Source organism: Rhizophagus irregularis, chromosome 22, assembly GCF_026210795.1.
Source record: "Rhizophagus irregularis chromosome 22, complete sequence".
NCBI classification, from domain to species: Eukaryota; Fungi; Glomeromycota; class Glomeromycetes; order Glomerales; family Glomeraceae; genus Rhizophagus; species Rhizophagus irregularis.
The window spans coordinates 577,354-605,258 of record NC_089450.1 but is presented as its reverse complement, the minus strand read 5'-3'; the positions used below and the strand labels follow the sequence as shown (position 1 = coordinate 605,258).

At 27.1% G+C, this 27,905-nt stretch overlaps 8 protein-coding genes across 8 annotated transcripts; 4 read left to right on the top strand and 4 right to left on the bottom strand.

Annotated features, from left to right (window-relative positions):
* Positions 1-1,524: 1,524 nt before the first annotated feature.
* OCT59_014382 (uncharacterized protein) lies at positions 1,525-1,971 on the bottom strand (the record flags this gene model as incomplete). The annotated part of the gene is made up of 3 exons (XM_025332232.2): positions 1,525-1,632; positions 1,704-1,865; positions 1,960-1,971. The coding sequence occupies 3 exons, from the start codon at positions 1,969-1,971 to the stop codon at positions 1,525-1,527; spliced, it is 282 nt and encodes a 93-aa protein (XP_025174999.1).
* A 1,693-nt stretch (positions 1,972-3,664) lies between these two features.
* On the top strand, positions 3,665-6,838 carry OCT59_014381 (uncharacterized protein; the record flags this gene model as incomplete). Its single annotated transcript, XM_025318895.2, has 1 exon — positions 3,665-6,838. Exon 1 carries the CDS (start codon positions 3,698-3,700, stop codon positions 6,836-6,838), a length of 3,141 nt encoding a protein of 1,046 aa, XP_025175000.2. The 5' UTR covers positions 3,665-3,697.
* Positions 6,839-11,362: 4,524 nt separating this feature from the next.
* Positions 11,363-11,880, top strand: OCT59_014380 (uncharacterized protein; the record flags this gene model as incomplete). The annotated part of the gene is made up of 2 exons (XM_025326654.2): positions 11,363-11,571; positions 11,742-11,880. The coding sequence occupies 2 exons, from the start codon at positions 11,363-11,365 to the stop codon at positions 11,878-11,880; spliced, it is 348 nt and encodes a 115-aa protein (XP_025175001.2).
* A 6,319-nt stretch (positions 11,881-18,199) lies between these two features.
* On the top strand, positions 18,200-18,886 carry OCT59_014379 (uncharacterized protein; the record flags this gene model as incomplete). The annotated part of the gene is made up of 1 exon (XM_025326655.1): positions 18,200-18,886. The coding sequence occupies one exon, from the start codon at positions 18,200-18,202 to the stop codon at positions 18,884-18,886; it is 687 nt and encodes a 228-aa protein (XP_025175002.1).
* Positions 18,887-19,006: 120 nt separating this feature from the next.
* Positions 19,007-19,414, bottom strand: OCT59_014378 (uncharacterized protein; the record flags this gene model as incomplete). Its single annotated transcript, XM_066149974.1, has 1 exon — positions 19,007-19,414. One exon carries the CDS (start codon positions 19,412-19,414, stop codon positions 19,007-19,009), a length of 408 nt encoding a protein of 135 aa, XP_066002194.1.
* A 56-nt stretch (positions 19,415-19,470) lies between these two features.
* On the bottom strand, positions 19,471-21,274 carry OCT59_014377 (uncharacterized protein; the record flags this gene model as incomplete). The annotated part of the gene is made up of 3 exons (XM_025326656.2): positions 19,471-20,474; positions 20,541-20,853; positions 20,927-21,274. The coding sequence occupies 3 exons, from the start codon at positions 21,272-21,274 to the stop codon at positions 19,471-19,473; spliced, it is 1,665 nt and encodes a 554-aa protein (XP_025175003.2).
* A 2,129-nt stretch (positions 21,275-23,403) lies between these two features.
* On the bottom strand, positions 23,404-24,015 carry OCT59_014376 (uncharacterized protein; the record flags this gene model as incomplete). The annotated part of the gene is made up of 1 exon (XM_066149973.1): positions 23,404-24,015. One exon carries the CDS (start codon positions 24,013-24,015, stop codon positions 23,404-23,406), a length of 612 nt encoding a protein of 203 aa, XP_066002193.1.
* A 1,305-nt stretch (positions 24,016-25,320) lies between these two features.
* Positions 25,321-25,683, top strand: OCT59_014375 (uncharacterized protein; the record flags this gene model as incomplete). The annotated part of the gene is made up of 1 exon (XM_025311097.2): positions 25,321-25,683. The coding sequence occupies one exon, from the start codon at positions 25,321-25,323 to the stop codon at positions 25,681-25,683; it is 363 nt and encodes a 120-aa protein (XP_025175004.2).
* Positions 25,684-27,905: the final 2,222 nt, after the last annotated feature.

Sequence of the window (27,905 nt, the reverse complement as noted above, 5' to 3'; positions counted from 1 at the left end):
AGTTTTTCAAACAGTATAGTGAACTGGAGGAAACGGGAAAGAGTTTTTTAAAATAATTATATCAACCAAAATAGCTTTATACTTATACTTTATTATTGAACTTAAGAACAAAACAAATAAAATAATTATATTGATTATATTAAATATAATTAATATAATAAATATAATAGAAATAATAGGCTAAGTAGGCTGTGGCTAGTCAGCTTGGCACAGTTGGACACAGTAGATCCTAATTTTTTACATGATCTTTTGGTGTAATAAGATATAACTCTATACATGACTGGGATAACAACAGTCAACAACCATAAAATTTGTAATGAAATGATTCTTAAAAATGGACTTCTAATTTGTTTTTGAGTTTTTTATAAAGATTTAAGTCAATATGAATAATATACAATAAATAATTTGTATTGAGATGTATTTCTTTGATTGTGCCAATTATAGAGGGATCTGAATTAATAAAAATTACTTTAAGATTAATACTTATTTTTTTAAACATAGTCATTAAGATCCATTAAAAGATATCTAATATATCATCTTTTATGATCACAGATACTACAATTCTTATCTTAAAATGTTTATTGATGACAATAATGATACAAAGCATTATTTAAAACTAATTTGTATTTGATGTTATATTTAAAATTACAATATCATGAAAATTTTTATATAAAGATTGTTAATATGATAACATCCATAATAAATGATTCAACTTTCTTAATGAAGATTCTATGCATAGTTTAACAATCTATAATAGATTTAATTCTTTCTAATTTAATAACATTTGTAGTATTTAAATGCATCTGAATCACTTGGATTATTATTAAGCTAAAATTGATATATTGCATTATACAAATCCTTTTTAAAAATAGTATAATTAGGATATTTATATATAAGTAATGGGTAAATAGATCCAGAATCCATTTGTTTTTGTATCATTGTATGTTATATTTTTTTATGTCAGATAATATTTTTGGGTTAATTTCTGAAATTGTGAATCTTATCTTAGAAGTTAGAACAAGTAACATTAATTTTTTACAGATATTGTGTATATTGTGAAGTTGCATTTCATTTTTTAGTTAGATCAGAAGATACTTGTGATTATGAATACCTAATCTTATATATTTATAAGTAATACATCAAATTACTTCTCCATCCATTTGACTAGATTTAACCTTATAGTTGAATCCCTTTATTTTAGAAATCATCGATCCAAATATTAAATTTTTACCAACTTGAAAAGTTAAATCCAGTCTTTAACTCCAAATCTTCCGTTTCTTTTGAGTCAATATCAAGTAATTTAATATCATTATCTAAAGAATATTAAGTATTAATATGATACTAATGATTTTTATCATTAAACTCATTACTAGTTACTAGAATTTAAGTACGAAGGTTGAATAAAAAACTAATAAATAAAAAGGAATGCAGTATTAGTTTAAAAAAAATCAAAAAAATAGTTAAAGTAAAGCAAGAAATAGTACTTACTGGTGATGAAGTATTAACAGTTACATCATGGTTTTCTTATTCCTTATCATCAATTGTAAAATCTTCCAGTTGTTCTGATATGCCGTTAAGCTGATGACCATTTCTAAATTTATTATTTAAGTTATACATTTGTTGAACGGACAACTAAAAAAAATGAATTAGTCAATAAAGATAAAGAAGTTAAATGGAAGTACAAAAAAAAGAGGGCAACATACTTGAGGAAAATACATATCACAATTCATATTTTCATTATTGTGAATTTCTTGTTCTAGTTCTTTTGAATAAGCTACATCTTTTATTTGACTGCTAATAAGTTGAAGATCATTTTGATCATTTCTAAATTTGTTATTAAAGTCGTAAAAATGTTGAAAGGAAAACTAACAAACAAAAAAAATGAATTAATTAGTCAACAAAGGCAAAGAAGTTAAACAAAGGTACTAAAAAAAGAAATATTAAAGAGAGACAACATACTTGAAGAAGCATATTTTTATCATCATAGATTTCTTGTTCCCTACCGATATCGAATATTAATAGGTTTGATATGAGATCCCGTACAAAATTCTGATGGTCCAAAATCCCAAATGGTACAAAATCCTGACAAATGGCCTGCGTTATGCAGAGTTACGCGATGTGTTCGATCAGGATTTCGTACCAGACCCCTTGCAAACATCTTCAATATATGGATTATACGAGTTTAAACTTTATGAAGATTTTTTTAGTATTTTGTATGACAAACAAGAAACTTTGCGAAACTGAAAATTTTTAGAAAGAAAGAAGAGGGTAAGTATAGCAAAAAACGTAAATAAATTTTGCATTACACGTAAATACAAGTCATAAATCATATGCGTGTTTCGCACACTACATATATTTAATAAAAATTTATTCATAGTCATTCACGTGATGTGTGTTTCGCACACTAAGCCCTATAAAAACGAAATGTGTTAAATTTGTTGTTCATGTGTAATAAATGTCTCCATTTTGTTTAATTTTCATTTTTTTGTAATAAGTCATAAATCGGACAAAATTGTACACTTATTACACATGAACAACACATTTCGTTTTTATAGGAAAGAAATAATCAAAAAAATAAATGCTATAAATTGATTAATAAATTTTTACATGAATCCCGTGAAATTTAAATTGTCATAAATTTACAAATTAAAGCCACAAATTTAATCAAATAAATCATGAATTTAATCAAATAAAAGCCACATATTTAAGTGAAAAATGCACTAATTTAATTAAATAATGCCATATATTAAATTAAATAATTGCCACGATTTTAATTAAATAAATGCCACGAATTTAATTAAATAAATGCCACATATTTAATTGAATAAAGGCCACGAATTTATTTTTGAAAGTGGCGACACTACCATCCATGATTTTGATCGGGCAAATGCCACGAATTTAATTAGGTAAGTGCCACGGTTTTAATTAAATAAATCCACAATTTAAAGCCACAGATTTAATCAAGTAAATGCCACGAATTTTATTTGTTAAGACGATCTACGAAAAAATATCTAAGCAATTGTTTGACGTTAAGATCATTAAAAATAGCAATAACAGATTTAACTTTTTCTATACTTTGTTTATTATAAAATAAAATTAAAAATTATGTGTAAAAGTGCTAAAAAATTGTATTAAAAGACAAAAAATACCTGTATTTCCTTGAAAGTTTCTTTAGGTTTTATTAAAGCATTTTATTAACATTTTGATAGTATCATACTGGCCGAAAAAAAATTTTTTCTTTATTTTAGGTAGACAATACATCTGTTTTATTACACAAGATTGTGTACGGGCTGTACGCAAATGCATATTTTTGCGTATGTAGCACGACACAAGGCAAAAATTATCTTCTTGACCCTGTACCACTTACTTTCTTGACCCGCATAATAGATTATACAATAAGCTGGTCAAGAAGATAACATAGGATCAAGACGTAATTTTTGCCGACACAAACGAAATGTGTTAAATTTGTTGTTCATGTGTGCTTTTTTAGACATTTATTACACATGAACAACAAATTTAACACATTTAGTTTTTTAGGGCAAGCTTATCACTCTCAATTTGGAGATTATTGTCGCTTTGAATCAGGTTTACGACTGGTAAAATTGGTTGATTTATCATCATGGGAACTAAATTAATAATTATTGTTTGACGTTACATTCTTATCAAGTTATTTTTTTCTTTTTTTATCATATATAATATGGTTATTTTCTTATTTAATGAAGATTTCGAAAAGATCAAAAAATCGTTTCACATTCACAGACTTTTTAATTTAATTCACGAGAAAGTTCCTTTATTCGTTAGATTTCACGTTATATTTTGCGCTTTGTTAAACTACGAGATAAAGATGGATGAAGAAATAAGTTTGAAGGAACTTAAGGATAAGAGACTTAAAGTGGCAAGAGCATTCCGTCTGAAAAATTTGAAGAGAGTTGCAGATAAGAATTTGGCTCTTTATAAGATTGCGAGAAAAAATACGTTACAGGCTATTATTTTCTCTATTGCTACCATTTTATTTGGGACTATTTTTATTTTCGTGGTTGGAAATTCTGGCATCACAAAAATTGTAGAAAATTCTGTAACCGGAGTCGCTTCTTTGATGACTTTACTCTTGAATTTAAGAAGTTTTATGACTCCATCGACGGATGATGATAATATTGCCATTAAATTTTCAGAAGTGAGCGATGAAAGTGTTGAACTTTCTTTGAAAACTACTGATGAGGATGACATTCGAAATACTGAAAATACAATTGAACTTTGGTGTGGTTGGTTACTAGTGATGAGGTCATTTTATACTACGTTTACTATGTTTAGCTCATTACTGCTCATTGTTTTTATTATACTTGACTTTACTTTACAACAAAAAAATGTGGTTCCAATAAACACGGCGATCATTATTTTTGGATTGATTTCTTTAATTCTCGCTGGTTTAATTCGTTATTCGCTAAAGCTTTTCACTCTTACAGGTGATGGGGGAAAGGATATAGAACGACTTTTAAATGGTATTCAAATTCACATTAAAAGGAATACCGCTATTGATTTGGAAAATCTGCTACAAGATTACTTTAAGCCTTGCATTATAAAAGATGTTGATCGGAAGGAATCGAAAATAAAGAAGTTTTTCGAGAAATCTGCATTGATAAAATTTATTACTGGGAGATCGCAAAAAAAGGAAAAGTTTGAAAAAAAATTGATTAAGCATCTAACTGATTTAAATGACAAAAATAACGCTGAAAAGCAAGTAAAGGTAGAAAATAATCTGAACGATGTTCTAGATGGGGGAAAATATGAAAAACGTCGCGGAGAAATTAATGAATTAGTAAAGGCAGAGAAAGTAAAGGTAGAGGAAGTAAATGATATGAAAGTAAAGGCCATAGCTCCAAAGCCTGCTGATATTTCTTTGTGGATATGGAAATTATATACTGCGATGGAAGGACTTGATTTTATATTACAAAAAAATACTAACTGTCAATCAGAATTGAATATGAAAAAACTTATGAAGAAATTGTCATTGAAAGAGCTTGTCGAAATTATTCTGAAATGGGGAGATCAAAAATATCTCAGTAACCCGGAATCAACTAAATTGTCTGTTGATTACCATATACTTAGGGAACTTTATGGGGCATCAAAGGAATTGCTAAATCTAATAGAAAAGGAAAACGAGAAAAAAAATGGACAGTCGTCGAAAGAAGAAAGTGATGAAATAGAAGAATTTTTTAAGATATCTAAGAAGTTGGAAGTAATTAACCAAATAATAGAGAAAAGTAAGACATTGCATACAGAAGAATTTACTGAATTTACTGATGAATTATTTAAGGAACTTGGTGGAATAAAAGAAAGGTTGGAATATATTAACCGGTGGGCAGAAAACTTAAATAATTTCACGGATCCAACAAGTGCACAAGTTGATCAATTACGCGAAGAGATACCTAAAATATTAAATTGTAAGAATTTGGAAGAATATGATAATATATGGGATAAAATTCAGACATCGAAACAAGGGAATACAAAGCAGACACAAACACGAGAGAATACAAAACTGGAAAAGATTACAAATCTGCCATTGATACTTTGTGAGATAGAAAAAGAATTATCCAGGACAACTGAAATATTAAAAGAGATTGATCAAAAGATAGAAACTCCCATCGAGGATTTGGGGTATGCAAAAATAGTTCATCGTTGTTCTGATAGTAAACTTGGTGAAATAGAAAAAAAATTATTTGAGATGCATGACAATATAAGACAAGATTTGATGAATAAAGATGATAATGATACGGCTGGCGGGAATATTGATAAGATAGAAAAAAAATTACGTGAGGTATTTATTGGAAAAGAATTATCTAATAATACACTTGTAGAAAATATAAAAGAATTTAATGATAAAATTTCGAAAAAATTATCAAATGATTCCCAATTCAAAACAGAAAAAGCAAAAGGATTTATTGTGAAATTTTTGGATAAATTAGATGAGATAGAAGAATTTTATAAGATAATTGATGAGTTGAAAAAAGAAACTAGACAGAAAATATCAAGAGATGAATCAAAAGAATTAAATGAATTATTAGAAAGTTTATTAGAAGAATTACATCAAATATCGGAAGAATTAATATTGAAAAAATTCATAGAATTAAGAAATGAAAATAAGTATACAAAATTGCATAAAGGGTTGAGTGAATTAAGGGTTTTCACAAAATTCAAAAAATTACATGAGTTGTTTAAAGAAATCAACCAGAAAATATTTGATTCCATTCGAATTAATTATTCTGCTCATCTGGTTAATGATATATATTTTTTTAAACATTTATATCATGAAATCCTTGACTCAATCAAAGAAGTCGAATATAATACAAAACTTAATCCTATAGATTGTTATATTGATTTTGGAAAACATTTTGGAACTCACTTGTTTCAGCATTTTATTCCTGATGGAAAAAAACGCGGGTCATACCAAAAAATTAATCAGATACTTATTCGTTGTTATTACCGTCTCGGAGAATTGCTATTTAGCGACAATAATGGAGAAAATGCTCCGAAAAAAGTTACTGATCTCCAACATCGAAAAGCGAAAAATATTTATGAACTATATAATAAAATGCTGTTAATATACAATGACAACAACAATGATAACAAACTTCCATTATATATGATTAAGGAGATTAAATCTCGGTATGCCGCTACTATATTTGCATTAAGTAACGATGATGTTGAATATTTGATTAGAACCATTAGAGCCATTAAATCCGATCCCAACAAAGAAGGTGATAAATCCAATCCTGATGCCAAAAAAAAAGGTAAACACAAATCCAAAAAACAAGTTCCGGAAGTAGTTATTCTTGAATAAGACTAAACTTAATTTCAGCTGTTCGTAATGCCGATAATAAATGAAGGGAAATTATTTTATTAGTTTGTTTTAGCTCAATACTAATTATAGAGTATATGTAAGAAATTTTTTTCTTTTACATTAAAAAATCATCATTTAAATAATTAAATTTTATCTATCATGTATGTGATTACCAGAATCACAAATATGTACTCTCAATAAATTACCAAATGTTTTAACTGTATATTAACAAAGAAAAAGACACGTTCCACTTATTTACGTTAATAAACACAAATGAAAACTTCTAACAATGAAACTCAATACCTCATTGGCACTTGTTTTGGTTGTAAAAAGTGCCTTTATTGTGGAATTTGTGAAATTGAATTTAGTATGCGAAAAAAGCATGTTCTTGTGACAAAAATATCAAAGCCAAACAAAAAAAATCAAATGACAAAGTAAAAGTCGCAGTTTCGTCACCTGATTTACAATCTAATTTATTCGAGAAAAAAGTTACCAAATTTGGTTATTTCTTAGATCTTAAAACAACTTTTAACTTCTCTTATGTTCCACTTGTACCTTTCAAAATGATAAGAACTAACTCAAAATCAACTAATATTTCAAATTTATCTTCAGAAAAAACTTTAGTAATAGAATAGATTCAAGTAAAGATGATTGGAAAAATAGTAATGTTGATGTATTTGATAAAACAAATAATAAAGAACAAATTATATCTTTCAATCTGGTGATAAAGCCTGCTACAGTCCAGCATTACAATTTAAATGGGTTGAAATAGAAGTATCATCTTTAGATAATATTCTTGCTAATATTCATCATCAAATTATATAAGACTAACTGATGATAAAGAAATTGTTCAATCAGATTACATGGTTACATTCAAGTCAGAAAAAGCTGTAGTATAATTATATGATATACAAAATTACAAAAAAATTTTGTTGAATTATAATAAACTATGAATATAACTATTGTTATATTTATGAAGAAAAAAAAATGGAAGAAATTAAAAATCAAATTAAACAAACCATAAAATCAAATAAAGTTCATTTTGAATTTTTTAAGTTAAGGTCAAGTGGTGGCAAGTAGAATTGGATTTCATTAATGAGACCTGATAAGAAAAAAGTTCTGCAATATTTTTCTATTGTTAATTTTATCCCAGAAAAATATGGTAAAGATATTCAGAAATTATGGCATGATTTTTACAATCTATATTTAATTTTAAGAAGTCCTAATCTAACAAATTCTAAAATTGATAATTTGAAAATAGGTAAAACAATAGATTAAGTTATTTTGTCAACCAAGTCAAAGACAAATTAATTCATCATTACAAATACTAGGTTTATATAGGAAAGAAGATGTCTCTCCTTATATGTATATTTTTTCCTAATACATTTCAAAATTTATATGAAAAAAATTTGAAATTGTAATTCAATTGTAAATAGTAAATTAAAACTATTAACACTTTTAATAATAATAAATAAATGTTTAATAAAATGTGTTATTATACAATATATATCTGTCAGATATCCTGTATCTGTAATTTGCCAGATTTTCTGAATGACAAATGAGAAGAATAAAACTACCACCAGGATCCCATCTACTATTAAGATATGTTACCAGTAAAAATTTCACTTTCATATGAAACCTTACCTTAGAATTTGCTTAAATTCTATTAGTTAATTAACTAAAAAGGAAAAAAATCATAACAATGTAATATAAAATTTCCTTTTATAATAGAATCTTCAAAGAGTTTTATATATAAACCTTACCTTAAGCCACAGGATGACCTATCTTAATAGTAGGCAAGGTCTTCTATCACCATATATATAATAATTATTACATTTCTAATACAATCAGCTTATGTTATAATAAATTTCAATTTAACAAATTATTTAATATAACAAATATTCATATGATACAAATTTTATCATATAAATAAAATTTCGCTAAACTGAATTTTACTATTAAAATACTGTATAATCACTATAACGTATAATAAAATAAACTGTATAAATTATATATATAAAATGAATCGTATTATATATATCAATCTGTTATAAATTAAAAAATTTTTTTACTTATAGAGAAAAAAGAATAACCATATTTTTTATTACAGTATACTTGTATAAATACATTTTTTTTTTTCACATTTTTTATCACAGTATATGTACTTACGTAAATACTTTTTTTTTCCATACTTTTAATATACTTACATAAGTACATTTTTTTTCACAGTTTTAATATATTCACGTAAGTACATTTTTTTCATACTTTTACCACAGTATATACCCTATATAAGTAGATTTTTTTTTATTAATAATTAGAAATTTTTTGTTTCTTTTTCCATTTAATAATATATTAATTAGAAATAATTTTTTTTTTATAAATATTCTAAAATAAAATAAAATTTATTCAAATAAAAATCTCAATATCTACCAAAAATAATAATAATAATACAGGAAAATTACTAAAATTTAAAATTAAATAAGCCAATAACAATAAAGATATTAATACTCTTCAAAAATTTTATAAAAAAAAACAAAAGTAGTGCAGTTGTTAGATTACTAAAATTTAAAATTTTCAAAGATTTTGAAAGAAGTACAAAAAAATTGGATTTGGCATCACAATCAGAAGCTGAATTTCTAGTAAATTTTCTAGAAATATCACAACCAGAAATATTAATTATAAAATTACTTTCATATCAAAAATAAGGCCTTAATTGGATGTTATTAAATGAACACTTTAAAGAGTCAACTATCAATAAAGAAGTTCAATTCTGAATTCAAAAAAAGGATCAATAAAAAAAATACTCTACTATAATATAGTAGCAAGATTTGCAATAATAACATATTCTAATTTTAATAAAGATAGAAAGTTCAAAGTGAAAACTAAATTTGCAATTTCATTGAACAATAATTATGTAATAAACAGAAAAATTCATATAATTAATTTTTTTTTCATAATACATAGATATATATTATTCTTTACTTTACTTTGGACAATGATTAGTTTTATAATAATAATTGTAATTAGGTAAATTTTATTGTTATAAATAATTATATAAGTTATTTTATTTTAAAAATTTAAAATTACTAATAAACTGAATAACATTATTAATAAATTTTTAGCTTAACTTGAAAAAAAGATCATAATAAATTTTTGAATTTTAAAATAACCTATATGTAGTTTTCAGGATTTTATAATGAAACTACTTGCAGTAAAATTTATAATTACTTTATTAAAATTATTTATACCTAAATGATATATTAATTCACTTTTATTTTTAGTCATATATACATGGAGAACCCTGCCTACTACTATAATAGGTCACCCCTAAACCTAAGGTAAGGTTTATATATAAAATTTTAAAAATCTACCTGAATTTATAAAGTAAGGTTTACTTGATAATTAAAAAGGTAACTGAAATTCAGTGGTAAGGTTTTTTTATGTAATTGATAATATAAGGTAAGGTTTATACATTTTTTCAAAATGTTATTTATAATCTATAAGGTAAAGTTTGTTCATTTTTCAAAATATTATATATATATATATATCAGATATATAAGATGTAATACGCTACATGCATGTTACATATCAAAATTAAGCACCTAAATTCTGCCAATCACTATCTCCTGATTCTTATAAAAAAGGGTGTTTAATTTTGAAAAATGTACTCTGTACCAGAACATAAACTAAACAAAAATGGTTAAGTTGGGTAAACATCTCACTAAGCGTATTGCAAAAAAACCAGTAGCAAAAAAACCTAAGCTTACCTGTACGCTTGATGATATTACTTTCAACAATTGTGAAAAACTTAAACGTTATAAAAAACTTAAAGAACATCCATATTTTCAAGAAGTTATTGATGAAAATACTGTGCGATGTATGTGTAATAAAGAAATCAAGCTTGACAAAACCTATCATGTCCATAACTTGGATAACTATTCAAAAAATAAATGGTGCAAGTTCACAGCTCAACCTTGAATTTTTTTTGGAAATCCCATGAAATATTAAAAGAACGAAGAGTAATTGAGCTGTCTCATACCAGTGTTGCTTGTGCAGGTTTGACAGAAGAGAAGTATCATAACTATATTCTTTTAAGTCCTTCACAATATGGTGACAGCCGGTGTACTGATATTGTTGCATATGAGCTGTTTCTAGAAAATTTCCAAAGCAAAAGAATTATTCGTGGCATGTCTTAGATGAAGATCAAAGAAAATTACTTAAAAGAACTTTACTTGCCTTTTATTAATGGAAGCTCAATAAAGATCTTATTGCTATATTTAGCACAAAATGTTTAAATTTTACCACAAACAAATTTGGCATTTGTGATAATTGCTTAGTTCTTACAGATAATATCTGACTTAACGATGCTATCAAAGCGGCAAATATCATCTGAAATTCATCATCTGAAATTCCTTTTCTCTTTACAAATAATATGTATATTAAATATTAAATATTTATTTGATATACCTTCAGAAACAACATACTGACATTACAGCTAAATACATTTTGAACAGTCATTTTGATATGAAGTTTATCAAGTTACTTAAAAATAAAAATTTGAAAAAATTATTTTGTGCGTCTGCTAATTCAGATGAAGCTGAAATTTGGCTTCAATTAGCTGAACTTGGAAGAAAAGGAGCATTTACTACTAATAAGACCTTTGAGGAATTAGTACGATTAATGGTACAAATCAAAAAACTTGAAACAGCAGGAAAGCGTAAAACTGGCATCTGGTATAGCGAACATCTCCACCAATTCTTTAGCTTAATCTTTGAAAATTCTCGTACATACGAAATATTTAAAAATGCTTTCGCTGGCATGAGTCTATCCTCAATAAGGCAAGTGTTATTATAATTTTGAATCAAATATTGTATAACAAATAATAATGAACCATGATTTTTAGGCATTTTCACAGCAAAGATCAAGATATTTTAACAAGTCCAGAAATATCTCTTGAAAATATTGCTTGTTTTGCCAAGATTGCCAATGAATTACATTGGAAGGGTCCAGTAGTTCTGATAACGGATTGTATGAAATTATGACCAAAGGTGGTCTATTCACAAGAATTTGGAAGTATAATGGATTCTATTTTACCAACTGATCAAACGAAATGTGAGACATATGATGATATTCACAAAATAATGAATAATATTAAAGAACAAGTGTCTATTGCCCCTATAAAAAATATATATACGGTTAGTATACTGTATTTTCGTATTTTGCGAACAGTATATTTATAGTATTATTACCGTATAATTACAGTATTTTCACATACTGTATATATTCGGTATTCTGCATACCGTATCATATATACGGTTTGCATACAGTATATTTTTCCAGTTTCACCCGTATGTTTTATACTTGTAAACAGTAGAAAAACTGTATGTTTTATACCAATAAACAGTATATTGTTTTATATTTTATATTGCGAACAGTATACTTTTTCAGGATAAACCGTATATTTTATACTGATAAACAGTACTTTTTTCCAGTTTAAACTGCATATTTTGTACTGATAAATAGTATATATTATTCAATTAAATCGTATATTTTATATTTGCAAACAGAATTTAAAATGCATTTATAATCAATAAAATTTTTATTAAATAATATTAAATATACAAATATTTTTTTATAAATAATATAAATAAAAAACTAGTATAAAATAATATACTATTTGTAAAAAAAATAATATTAGCAAAATATAAACAAAAAAAAGAAATTTAATTAGTAATATTATCATTATTTTAAATATAAAAAAGGAATAATAAAAGGTTCGTAAAAAAAAGAAATTTAATTAGTAATATTATCATTATTTTAAATATAAAAAAGGAATAATAAAAGGTTAGTAAAAAAAAAGAAATTTAATTAGTAATATTATCATTATTTTAAATATAAAAAAGAAATAATAAAAAGTTAGTAATATTATTAATATATTAGTTAGATATAAAAAAGTAATAAAACGATAGTAGTAATGTTAGTAATATATTAAAAAAATTAAATAAAATACATAAAAGTAAAAAAAAAATATAATTAATATATGTTAACATATAATATTAATATAAAAATAAAAACATAAAACGGTGTACATATAGTTGTTTAGTTAAAATTCACCATTACAATTCCAGAGAGATATTAGTGAAAGTAATTGTTAATTGATATACGTGCATATCACTTTTTGTATAACTAGTAGTTTGGTACAAATATATATATTATATATTATCAAAATAAGTTTTTTATTTAATTTTTATTATTATATGTTAAAATAATTTTGGTATTCATTTTTATTGTTTAAAAAAAAAGAAGAGAAAAGAATATTTTTGAAAAAATAAACAAAAAATAAACAATAACGTGTTATTAATGCATGTGATCGGCGATCAGCTGAATTTTAATTGGTTAAATGTAGAAATGCGAAAATTAAAAAGCAGAAGTATTTTTTTTAAAATTTAAATCATACAGATTGTTTTTAAAGTTTAATTAGTAATTTAAAAGTTCTTTTTTTTAATAAGAAAATTTGTAAAAATTTTTCTTAATACTGCTTAATTTTTAAATTAAAGCCTTAATACTAAATTAGCTAAGTTAGAATTAAGAAAAATTTGTGAGAATTTTCTTTGATACTGCTTAATTTTTAAATTAAAGCTTTAATATTAAATTAGTTAAATTAGAATTAAGCAGTATTAAGAAAAATTCGCAAGAATTTTCCTTGATACTGCTTAATTTTTAAATTAAAGCCTTAATACTACTAAATTAGTTAAATTAGAATTAACATATGGACTGATTTATGGAATTAAGTTTTTATATTCAAAAAACTAACTTTATTAAAAAAATGCTAATACAATTTACATGAAAATGATAGATTCACACCGCTGATATAAATAAAATTGATTTGATTATATTATTTTTTTGATTTTTTTAATAATATCATTAAAATTAAAAAATTTAAATATAATTGTCATGACAAAATATTGAATAACTTAACGTATATGTGTGCTAGACGAATGAATTTATATTCATTAGAAAGAGGTAATCAAGAGCTATCCATAAACCAAATATCACATGAATTGGATCACAAGTTGCTGAATAATTACGTTCAATATATTTATTTTTAACCTTTGACTTTGATCGTTAATATCTTCAGATCTAGTAATTCGATTTGAATAATCTTTTTTCGTTCAGGTAGAGTAGATTCTGGGCTTTCATATGAATATAAATATATGTGTTTAGCATACATGTACGCCGAGATATTAACGATTTTGTTAATTGAATAAAACTCTGACACAAAAATTTTTAAAATTATAATTCTTACCAAAAGATGATCTTTACAGGTATTATTGGGCTCTTTTTACTTTACTTAACAAGTTTTTATTTGCCATTTCTGTTTTAAATTAAATAAATTAATAAAATCAATTTTAAAAAGTAATTAACAAGTAGAATAAAATTAGTATAGTAAAAAACAAAAAAAAACATCTCAAAAACTCTAAATCATAACTCACATTTTTATTTTGTATATATTTTTACTAAAAAAAAGAAGGAAATAAGGTTAAAAATAAATGAAAAAAGATTTTTCTTATTAATAAAAATTATTAATATTTGTTTTCTTACTTACTGATTAAAAAAAACCTGCTGTATATGCCTATAAACTTTTCTAAGTCACCTAACAAAAATCTGATTGAAAAGTGATTGAAAAGTGATTGAAAAAGAAAGTAGTTGCCATTGTTATTATTTTCGAATAAACGTTAAAAATTTTTTTTTTATTTTTTGATAGATTTAGATCATCTGATTATGTAACACATACAATTTAAGCTTGTGAAACATAATTCTTGTTAAAATGTGCAAATCTTTATGTTTGGCTAATTTCATGAATTGGCAGATATAAGCAGTATTAAGAAAAATTCGCAAGAATTTTCCTTGATACTGCTTAATTTTTAAATTAAAGCCTTAATACTAAATTAGTTAAATTAGAATTAAGCACAATAAGCAGTATTAAGAAAAATTCGCAAGAATTTTCCTTGATACTGCTTAATTTTTAAATTAAAGCCTTAATACTAAATTAGTTAAATTAGAATTAAGCACAATAAGCAGTATTAAGAAAAATTCGCAAGAATTTTTCTTGATACTGCTTAATTTTTAAATTAAAGCCTTAATACTAAATTAGTTAAATTAGAATTAAGCACAATAAGCAGTATTAAGAAAAATTTGCAAGAATTTTCCTTGATACTGCTTAATTTTTAAATTAAAGCCTTAATACTAAATTAGTTAAATTAGAATTAAGCAGTATTAAGAAAAATTCGCAAGAATTTTCCTTGATACTGCTTAATTTTTAAATTAAAACCTTAATACTAAATTAGTTAAATTAGAATTAAGCAGTATTAAGAAAAATTCGCAAGAATTTTCCTTGATACTGCTTAATTTTTAAATTAAAACCTTAATACTAAATTAGTTAAATTAGAATTAAGTAGTATTAAGAAAAATTCATGAGAATTTTCCTTAATACTGCTTAATTTTTAAATTATAATTTATAAAAATGATTTATAATTGAGTTTTGAATTTAGTATTATCAATCGGACTTTGAACTTAAAAATTAAACAGTATTAACAAAAATTCTTGTGAATTTTTTAATAATTGTGATTTAACGTCGGTGAGTTTTTGGGTAGTACATATTAGCAGATCTTAGTATTGTTTGATGCTTTAAAGTGTGGCAAAATTTATCGCGTTGTCAAATAAATAAAAATTGGCTGATTTTAGCTATATTTGTCCGATTTGTGACTTTTTACAGCTGTATTACCAATTCTTAACCACATTTTTCAGTTTTTTCACTATACAAAAAAATTGTATATACATTATGAAATATATATTTTTATAAAAAATTATATTGTAATATTGAATTAAAATTTAAAAAATATTTTATTAAGCAATATTAAATAAAAAACTAATCTTAAATAATTAAATTTTAAACAAAATACATTAAGAATATAAATTTACTTGTAATTTAATGTAATACGCACAATTATAAAAAATTAATAACTCCACAAATATTAACTGCGCCTTCATTAAAATAAATATTCAAGTAGATTCTAAGCTGCTGAACAATTTTTAATTAATAAAAGAAGTCGATTTACTTTGGCTAAAGTGCTTAAAATACGCTCTGAAGTAACAAAATGGAAAAAATAAAATTCGTAAATGAGTACCGTTGTGAAAATCGTGAATAACTCATCAAGTATTAACTATACCTTCGTAAAAATTAATATCCAAGTAGTTTTTGACCTGCTGAACAACTTTCAATTAATAAAAGAAGTCGATTTACTTTGACTAAAGTGCTCAAAATACGCTCTGAAGTGACAAAACGGAAAAAAATAAAATTCGTAAATGAGTACTGTTGTGAAAATCGTGAATAACTCATCAAGTATTAACTGTACCTTCGTGAAAATTAATATTCAAGTAGATTTTGACATGCTAAACAACTTTCAATTAATAAAAGAAGTCGATTTACTTTGACTAAAGTACTCAAAATACGCTCTGAAGTGACAAAACGGAAAAAAATAAATTCGTAAATTAGTACCATTGTGAAAATCGTGAATAACTCATCAAGTATTAACTGTACCTTCGTGAAAATTAATATTCAAGTAGATTTGACATGCTAAACAACTTTCAATTAATAAAAGAAGTCGATTTACTTTGACTAAAGTGCTCAAAATACGCTCTGAAGTGACAAAACGGAAAAAAATAAAATTCATAAATGAGTACCATTGTGAAAATCGTGAATAACTCATCAAGTATTAACTGTACCTTCGTAAAAATTAATATTCAAGTAGATTTTGACATGCTAAACAACTTTCAATTAATATAAGAAGTTGGTTTACTTTGGATAAAGTGCTCAAAATACGCTCTGAAGTGACAAAATAAAAAAATAAAAGTCATGAATGAGTACTGTTGTGAAAATTGTAAATAACTCATCAAGTATTAACTGTACCTTCGTGAAAATTAATATCCAAGTAGATTTTAACCTGCCGAACAACTTACAATTAATATAAGAAGTTGATTTACTTTGGCTAAAGATCTCAAAATACGCTCTGAAGGTAAAAAAATTTGTAACTTAATACTACTGTATAATATAAAAAATGTAAATAATTCCAAAAATATTAACTGTACTTTTATGATCTTAACAGTTTTAAACTTACTAAACTACTTTTAATTAAAAGAATAAGATTTACTTCAGCCAAAATGCTCAAACCATACTTTGAAATATATGTAAAAAAAATATAATATTTGTTTATATTTTAAATTATGAGTTATTTAATTTAAATGTATTTATATTTAAGAAAAAAAATATTTTAATTCTATTTTATAAAGTATTTAAAAAGTATTTTAGTAAAGTTTTTAAGGCAAAAAAATAATTATAACTGAAATAAAAAAAAAATCTAAGTTAATAAATAAATATTAAACCGTAATACATAATCATATGTTATATATTAAAATCGAAAAATCCTATTACAAATAACCAAAAATCGGCAATTTCATGTTAAAAATCAGAAATATTATATTAAAATCAAAAATATTTATTAAAATCGGAAATATTATATTAAAATTGCCAAAAAATCAGACAGCCATATTAAAAAGCAAAAATCTGATTTTTATTTATTTGACCTGTGTATATCTGTAGAAAATACGTTATAAACGTATGAATTTTAATATACTGTAGAATAATACGTATACCGTATCCTTTATTTACAATATTTTTGTGAACCATATACAAAATACTGATATACAGTAGAAATGATATACGTTATAGACGTATGAATTTAATATACCGTATCACACAGTATGTTTACCGTATACTTTATTGTATTTTTTACTAAGCACATTTTGCGAACAGTATACATTATACTGATATGCCGTATGTAAAAATGCAAACTGTATCAAAAATACGTATATACAGTATAAAAACCATATACATATTTTTTATAGGGTTGCCACCCAAGTTCGTGGCTTTTTGCTTAAAGTTTGAGTTTTATTAATTCGACAAATTAAATACATTTGCCGTTAAGATTATTTAACAAAACATATGCGCGCATTTATGGAATTGGGCCTTTTTTAAGGTCCTAAATTTCAAGTGATCTTAGCAGATCATTGGTCAGCTGATTAATTATCCCCCTAAATTATAATTTATCCCGATAATTTTAAAATAAAAACAATTTTTTTTATACAGTATGGACGCGTCGAACCAATTGTTCAACTTTCTAACCAATTGTTCTTTCCAAGTATTCAAGTAAGAACAAAGCGTTGCTACTATTAAAACATTTGTTTTTTGTTATACTTAAAATTTAATTTCAACTTGTCAAATTTACAGATCTACCGAAAATAATGACCGTTGATGATATTAAAAATTTTCAATGTTGTAACCATTCTGATATTCTTGCTATTCCCCCACCAATTTCTTCATCAAAACCTGTCTTACAACAATATTTTGAGTGTGAAATTTGTAAAGTTTTATATAAAACAAAAAGAGGTTTAACCCGCCACCAAAATATTGTTCAAAAATATAATATTCGTCGCGAAGGATTATATATATTACCTTGTGAAGCAATAGATCAATTCAAAGCTGACCTCGTTCATATCATAGGAAGCAAGCTTAAAGAACATTTCAAGCAGTCTGGCAAACAATCTCTTTCTTTTCCATGCTTAGAAAGTTTATTTTTTAGAGTTTTTGAAGAGTATATTCACTATTTTAACTACAAAAGTGGTAGTTACAAGTATTTTTTTCAAGGTCCAGACGCGTATACACAGCTAGCAACCCTTCTTAACAATCAGAATTGGGGGCGTAAATATTTTGATAACAACCAACAAACCTTTGTTTTATTATTTAATGGACAAGCTGAAGAAAAGGTTAATTGTAATTTATTTGAAGAGCAAATTTTAAAATATAGAAAAAAGCGGTCTAATTTACCTAAGTTAACAGTGGAGTGGAAAACGAAAAGTAAAAGGGACGCGAAAGACAATCAAACTTCAGCCGGATATATACATCTAAGCTTTTATACACAGCAAATTTAATTGTTAGATGTATGATATAAGTTTTTTTTATAGAATTTTATAGAATTTATAAATATAGATTACTTTTTTTTGTTTTTTTATGTATATTTGTAAAATCAAAAAAATCTTTATTAAAATTTATTAAATTTGAAAATATTGAGGTTTAAGAACTGAATCAAAAGTAGATTGTTGGGTAAAGTACATAAACTGATTTTCATAATAAAGAATTTCAAAAATGGCAGATTTTCTTTCTATACCCTTACCACCGTCCTTCATTGTTTTTCTAAAAAAAGCTGAAACTTGATCGTGGTTTTTTTTTTCAACCCCTGCACATGAAAATGCTGCCAATCCAAAATGCCCATGTAGTTTTATGAATTCAGGTATGTGGTTGATCAAGACATGCATGTATGGCGTAATATCCTTTGGACGATAAAGACCTTTTTTAAAAGAAATCGTATTTGGTTCACCTTGATATGGTGTAAGAAATAAATCAAGCCATTTCTTTGCTTGAATTGCAAAAAGTGCAGAATCAGTTTCCGGTTCCTTCATGGATTTATAAAGCACGTAAAAATCTCTCTATAACTGATTAATAAGGTTAGCACGTTCTATATTAAAAAGGACTTCGAAATTAAATTTTGCAAAACAATCTCTTTATCTCCTCCCATCAAAGATATGTAAGACCAACTTTGTGTATCATGATCCTGCCAAAAATGAAATCTAACCGATATTCTTTGCATCTCCACACTAATAATTCTTCTAATATTATCATCAAATCGATTTTCAGATTTAAGTTCTTGGATTACTAGCGCCCACATTCGGTCCCAAATCCTTAGCATTACGTGAAGCTCATCAGGTACATAATGATCCAAAGGAATCATAGGAAGAAGAGGAGCCTTAAGATGTCCAGGTGGTGGTTTTGATGATTGTATCTGGTTCATATTTTTTTCAATTTTGTGGATTTTATCTCTGTTTCCAATATCTTTTTTTGTGCACATACACCAAGGACAGAAGTAATTAGCATTTGCAGCATTAAAACCCAATATAATAGCCATAAATTTCCAATCACTACTAAAGTAAGGTTCAATTTTCCATTTTGTTCCATTTGGATCTATTAGACCATTAATTACTAAATTGTGCAATTCACTAATCATTGGTTCCATTACATTTTGTAATGTCTCATAATTCTCTACACCTGGATATAGAATAGTTGTATAGTGAAAGTCAGCCTTATGAATATTCAATATATCATCTAAAATGGTACAAGTAACCATAACATGTTTCACTTTTCTACCTACGTTACGCCCATCACCTGATATTTGTACATGAATTATAGGATCATTTGGATTAAGAATATTTCGATTTACAAGATCTGGAATTACAAAAAGTAAAATGTCTGAAATATGTCTATAACCTGCTTTACCAATGTATTGTAATACCTCTTCTACAATTTCTTGATCCTCAATATCAGGAGCTTCATTTATTGTTGATGCAAGAGGTGTATGTTTAATATTTAAAATAGAAATGGGAATTTTTTGACTCATTTCTTCATTAATTCTTTTTCTAGCATTTAAGATGACACGGTCTCGTGGTAACTCAGGTTGAAGTGCAGCTAGATTTCGGTAAGCATCTCAGGAAATTGGTCCTTGATCAATAACTTTTGTAAATGCATCAATACGTTGATTTTCTTTCTCTTCATTTTTATCACAATAATTAGCCAAGTAATTCTTATTTTGAACATTAAATCGAATTTCTTGCAAAACTGGCTGATTGCTTGAATTATAGAAATTCAGAGTTTCATTTTGAAATATTGTATCCATATGTATAGAAAATGAACGAGACCGTTTTGTTTTCATAGATTCACTTAACATATTAAATGGTTTAAAAGAATGAGAATGATTTTTTTTTTCACGTTCTTTCTCTACATCTGTAGCATTAAGACCAAATACATGTATTCCAGAAAGATTTGCATGAGTATTAGGATTTTTACTCTATTTTAAACAAATGTTAAAACTAATTTTATAAATAAAAAATACAAAATTTTATTTAAAATAGTGTACCAACTCGCAAGTATTCATTAGCAGCTTTAGTTGGAGACTCTTTTGATTCTACTACGTATTGCTGAAAGTTCTTTTCAAACCAAATTCTAAAAACAGGCTGTCCATCTAATTCATATTCAATTTCACATTTTATGGTATGTCGTAAATTTCCTCTACCCCAACTAGTTTGAACTAAATATTTATTTGGAATTTTAAATTGAGTTCCATTGCGAGAACGTGCTGAGGTATAGCAAATTATGTTTTTTGAAGGGTAAAAACCTTCTTTAATAATAGTATATGTATAATTTGTATTATTTTGTTTGAGTAAAAAAGGGTTATTCTCAGGATATTTACTTTGGTTAGAGGAAGACATAATAGAAATAATTTTATTTCGAAAAAAATTATCGCGTTAATCGCGTTAATTGCGTTAGTTTAAACTTTTACATGTTACTATTAGTTATCAACCACCTGACCGTTCCACTTAATTGTGCAACTTAAATTTTGGGGTGCGTCAAAATAAATCAGAAATTCCAAAAATGCGCGCATATGATATTTTAGATACCAATATCAAAGATCCCACCAGTCATAATTGCAGCGTTATCTACTAAAGGTGATGCAACAGCAAAGGAAATAAGCAATCAATTATTCAATATTATAGGAATGACGACAAGTTGCAGTATTAATCTCTTAAGTTTCACTGGTCAGAATAGTCCATTTCGTCCAGATTTCAAATTGACGAATGTTAGACGAAAGTTGATCTAACTTTGGCCGATTGTTGCCAAAAAAATCGTCAAAATTATTATGGACGATTTGCACAGTTCGCCTGCCACTTGGCAATCACAAATCGGCAAAAATTCGTTATTATCGGCAAAAATTCATTATTATCGGCAAAATTCGGAAACAAAACTATTCGTCAAACTTTTAGTTATAAAATGTACACAAATCGATCTCGAAACACATACATTTACGAAAGATTACCAATTTATTTCTTTTGAAATGCCAGATTTAGTTTATTCATAATAATAATAACCGATTTTATTCAATAATAAATCAAAACAATTAATTATATATTTATTTTAATAAAATTTATTAAATTTATTACCAAAAAGCAGTCAATAATAAGAAATTAATATTTCGCAATAAATCTATCATAAAATGATAAAATTAATCAATCATTATGTTCGGTTTGAGTATTATCATCAGTTTGTGACTGCGATTCACGATTTTCAGCCGGAGTATCAGGAACAGAAAAATCCGTATCGATGGGCGTATTTTGAGTTTTGTATGCCCATTCCGGAGCATTTTTAGGGTGTCGTGAGGTGATACAATAGCTTTCGTCGTCATAGTTTCTCCCCCTCGTTAATTGCGCCGTCTGTAGAGAAAATACGTGAGTATCCAAGACGTTTCGGAGAAAATTGATAAGCTGTAAAGTCATAAAGTCATTAAAACAAATAAAATTAGTTGATGTTTTTAATAAAATACGATAAAAAAAAGATTATTATACCTCATCGGAACGCCAACTAAGGTTATAAACGATAATTTTTCTTTTACCATCCGGTTGTTCTTTATCCGTTTCTGAGTCTTCAGGTGAATGGTAGCGAGTATCTTTCAGAATGTTTAGGACCTCTGTCTTATCATAATCCTTTACTCGATCATCATTACGTTTAAAAAGGGAAATAGCACCCTTGACTCTACGCGATTTTTTCTGAAATATAACGAATGTTTAGTATCAATTTCGAAATGACAGTAAAAAGACAGATTCTACCTCGCTCAATCTGTTGTTTTTATGCAGTCTTCTGTTATCTTTATCAATTACACCTCGCTCAACATATAAAAGTCGTACTCTACAATGCTTGTGTAAGGCAGCTAACCAATCGTTTATCTGCTTATACGAAGGACTAAATTGAGGCTTCATGGAAGCAATCAATCGTGGTATTAATTGTCATAAAATGTCCGCGTTCGTCTCGTTTGTAAATTTTTCGTCATATCTTAACGTTAATTTGGGAGGCATCGTTTTTAATATTACCTTCATTTCAGTCTATAATAATTTATAAAAGATTCGTAAGAAGGATATTCAAATCGTGTAAAATGCAAAATCTGTCGATCTCTAACGAACTCTAGCATTTTCTTCGTCAGTTTCAGAATCGTCGTCTGATTGATCAATTTGACGTCTCGCGACTTTCTTTTTTTGCCAGGTCTATTATCGTTGTCGTTACTTTCACTTTCCGACGATTTGACATCGGCATCATCTTGGCTCGATATTTGTGATTTGAGATTATTAATCTCGGCTCGAAGAACTTCATTTTCGTGATTGATATACTTATTATGGGAATGTAATTTGATATAATCTTGCCGAAGTTCATTTAATTCGCTTTTAATTTCTTTTAACTCTCTATAGACCTCGCACATTCTGCCTTGTAAATAAGCATCTCGAATACGGAACGCCGTATTCTAAATAACGTAAAATATTTGATAAAAATTCGTTAAGTACATTAAAATGTGTCACAGTTCATTACCTCTCTTCAACTTTTCATAATCACTATTATTGTATCTATACGCCAATGATTCTGATGGTTCAACGGAACTCGAAGAAAAATCATATGGTAAAAACTCTCGTGATAAGGAATCCCTGTGCGGCATTCGAGATAAAGACAATTCTTGTGGTTTAATAGTTCTGGTATGTTCAAAAGAACTTTTCGGAAAATGCGCACTGGCTATTTCTTTATCGGTATGGGATTCTTCCAGATCTCGACTTGTTTTTGACTTTTGACGAGATTCCATTAGAACTTGACTTATATCAAGGACAAATAGATCTCGATAATTTTTTTGGTAAACTTGGCCGGTAGCAGGAGTAGTTGACGTTTGTCCACGAGCCACTTTGACGATTTCTACTTCATCGGACAGTTCGTCTCTATTTGCTGCAGATTTTTCATATTGATTCGTTTCTGTATTAATAAATTTTTTTGATATAGTAAGTATATATGATACACCTTTGAATAACGGAACGGAATAACGCAAAACAATCAATATATCGACTTTTTTTGGGGGTAGAAGTTTGTCCGGTATTAGGAGTAGTTGAAGCTTGTCCACGATCCACTTCGACGATTTCTTCATCAGGTGTTTTATTTTTTGCTGCGGATTTTTCGTATTGATTCGTTTCTGTATTAATTAATTTTTTTGGTATAGTAAGTATAAATGATACACCTTTGAATAACAGAACGGAATAACGTAAAACAATCAATATATCAACTTTTTTTGGGGGTAGAAGTTTGTCCGGTATTAGGAGTAGTTGAAGTTTATCCGGTATTAGGAGTAGTTGAAGTTTGTCCGGTACTAGGAGTAGTTGAAGTTTGTCCGGTATTAGGAGTAGTTGAAGTTCAGTCCCGGTTCACTTTCTTAGATGCTTTGTGAAGTTTTCTTTTATTTGACGATTTTTTCTTGTTTCGGCTCATTTCTATATATCAATAAATTTTCTTACGGTTAAAATAGGAAATTGCAAATCAAAAGTAATTATATATCATATGGTCGAAAGTTACAAATTACCAGTTATTATGAAAATGAAATAAAATTATCTTAAATTTCAATGAGATGAGAAGAAAAGAGAAAGAGAACGTACGAGTTAATGATCAGACGAGTTTTTATAGAATTTATAAGTTTATTATTAAGCTTTTGACAAACTTTCACAAGCTGATTTGATAAATAAAAGTTTATTTATCGTGTCTTCCGAACCGAAATGATCATCGATTTTAATTTTTCAACAAAAATGATTTATCAAGTACAATATACTTTGCAAATTTTAGTCGATTTAATTTATCGAATTGATATCAAAATATTCGATTTAGTACGACCGCAGTTAAATCAATTAATTAATTAAAAATGATTTATCGAGTACAATATACTTTTGCAAATTTTAACCGATTTAATTTATCGAATTGATATCAAAATATTCGATTTAGTACGACCGCAGTTAAATCAATTAATTAATTAAAAATGATTTATCGAGTACAATATACTTTTGCAAATTTTAACCGATTTAATTTATCGAATTGATATCAAAATATTCAATTTAGTACGACCGCAGTTAAATTAATTAATTAATTAAAATGATTTATCAAGTACAATATACTTTTGCAAATTTTAACTGATTTAATTTATCGAATTGATATCAAAATATTCAATTTAGTACGACCGCAGTTAAATCAATTAATTAATTAAAAATGATTTATCGAGTACAATATACTTTTGCAAATTTTAACCGATTTAATTTATCGAATTGATATCAAAATATTTGATTTAGTACGACCGCAGTTAAATTAATTAATTAATCGAATTGACGTTAAATTTTTACAAATTGTAGTAAAGTTTTAAACGATTATTTGATTTATTGAAGCGATTAACTTCAAAACTTGTCAATTGAAAATGACAAGAAGGAGATCGGTTTCAAGCATTCTTGGCAATCAAAAAAAAAATGAACGTAGACGTTCGTTCCAAAAACCTCGCAAAAGGAAGAAAGTTCCTTGTTATTGCAATAATTGTAATGGAAAATTGGTATTGGAACGAACAAAGCTTCTACACGAGACAGGAGGCGAAACGAATGATTCGAATGAAGACGAATCAAGTGAGGACGAAGCTCTTTCGATAATTCAAGAAACTAGTGAACAAGACATTACCGAAAATATTGAATTACCTCAAGTAAATGTTGACGTTCATCAGACTTCGACATCAGGGTCGGATTTCGGGGATACACCGAAAGTCAAAGGTTACAAATACCCGGGGACATAGATGTTAATTGTTCTTTTTTACCTCGGAGGCGCGTAAGATATACAAGCCATCCTATGCCTCAATCAACAAGTTTGAATATCGAATCGGACGTATATAATACTAGCGAACAAAACACTGAAATGTCTTTGGGTAGCGAATCAAATAATGAATCTTACAACGAAATTTTTGAAGATTATTCACCTCCTCCGTATCAAGCCAACATGGATGCTGAAGAAAATCCGATCGATGATAAATTTTCATGGATTTTATTGTAGATAATGAACTACCGTATAACATACAATATCCCAGAAACGGCAACCGAATCTTTAATAAAGTTCATGAAAATAGTTCTAAACGAAATCGGTGGTGAAAATTTTAGAACTTTTCCAGATTCTCTTTACCTAGCGAAAAAAGTACTTGGCCTAAAAGACCAATTTCAGAGATTTGTTCCATGTACAAAATGCCACAAACTCTATAATAAACAGGATGTAGAAAACTTTCGTCAAAACGAGAGTTTATCAGTTATGAAATGCCACCATATCGAGTTCCCAAACTCGTCTCACAGAGGTACACGCACTTGCGACACACCTTTATCACGACAAATCAATGTTTCAAGAGTTCAAGCCGAATCAATATACCCATTTGCTGGATTTCGACAACAACTTTCTGATATGTTTTGTCGACTTGAATTCGAGAAATCCCTCCGACATTGGGCAAATCAATCAAATTCAGATAATATTTTATCCGATATTTATGATGGACGAATATGGAAAGAATTCAAAGATACAAACAATGATGATTCGTTAAATTTTTTCTGAAATGAGGTTGCCGACTCGCATCTTGGCCTCATGTTGAATGTTGACTGATTTCAGCCATTCGATGGAACTAATCATAGTACCGGAGCCATTTATGCAGTTATCTGTAATTTGCCGCGTAATATATGATTTAAGCGAGAAAACTTGCTGCTCCTTGGAATGCTACTGGGTCCGAATGAAGTGAGTCTACATAAAATTAATCATTACCTTGCACCAATCGTTAATGAGCTGACATCCCTCTGGGAAGGGATTATTCTAAATCGAACATACGAGCATCAGTTAGGAAAAAAAATTCGTGCAGCGTTGATAATGGTATCGTGCGATATACCCGCTGCGAGAAAAATTTGTGGGCACGTTTCTGCATTGGTTTCTTGCCACCGATGCCAGAAAAGGCAAATTATGAAAATCATCAGCATAATTTTGCTGGAATGGGAGATATGGAGGATTGGTTTGTTGCCAGTGATTCAAACGAACATCTCCAAAACGCACTTGGCTGGCGATGGTATAATTCGGACGCATCAAGAAAGAGATTCGTTAAACAGACTGGAGTAAGATGGTCAGAACTACTTCGCTTGCCTTATTTTGACCCAATTCGTTTCACTATCATTGATCCAATGCATTGTATGGTCGAAATCATTTCTTTCGGCATTAATACCTTTCGTCAAAAGTTCATCATCGTCATCACGTGATTCGTCACACATTCGGCTAATTACAAAATTCAGAAAAATTTCGGCATAAATCAACTGGTCGATTTTTGGTCGATTTTTGGTTGAGCTGTAACATAAAAAAAAACCATAAATCGACCAATACTTCTTTTTTATCGATTTTTATTAATAACAACGATCGACTTAAAACTTTTTTGACGATTTTTAACCGATTTTTTAATTAATTTTAATTAATATCAATAAATAATAATGATATATAAGTAAAATAAGAAAACACTGAAGTTAAAGATTCGTCAAATTTTATTGTAAATCAATTTATTCGTATTATTTATTATTAAATAACCAATTCCATAAAATTCGTTAAACAATTATTGTAAAGAAAAATTCTGTAGCTTTTAGTAAATTACCGAATGTGAAACTTGCGATTTAATGGATTTATCGCTAAATATTCAGTTGCGTTGCGGATAGAAGAAATTTTATATTTAGCGGGCACAAATCGGCAAAGAATGTTGTGTACTGGAATAATACAATCCCTACTTTCAGGAAAAAAATCTGTTTTCCATAATTCAACATTGCATGTTTCCGTTTCTTCGGTATCATCAATACTAAAATGATACCGAATATTTGCTATGTTTGCTGGTCGGTACCACCTAATAAAAGCCAAATAATGCTCAGTAGGTCCATTTGGCAAGTCAATTTCATGCTTGAAATAATACTGGACTTGTCCAGGATAATGATCGACTTCTCCATCAGTCGTTATGAA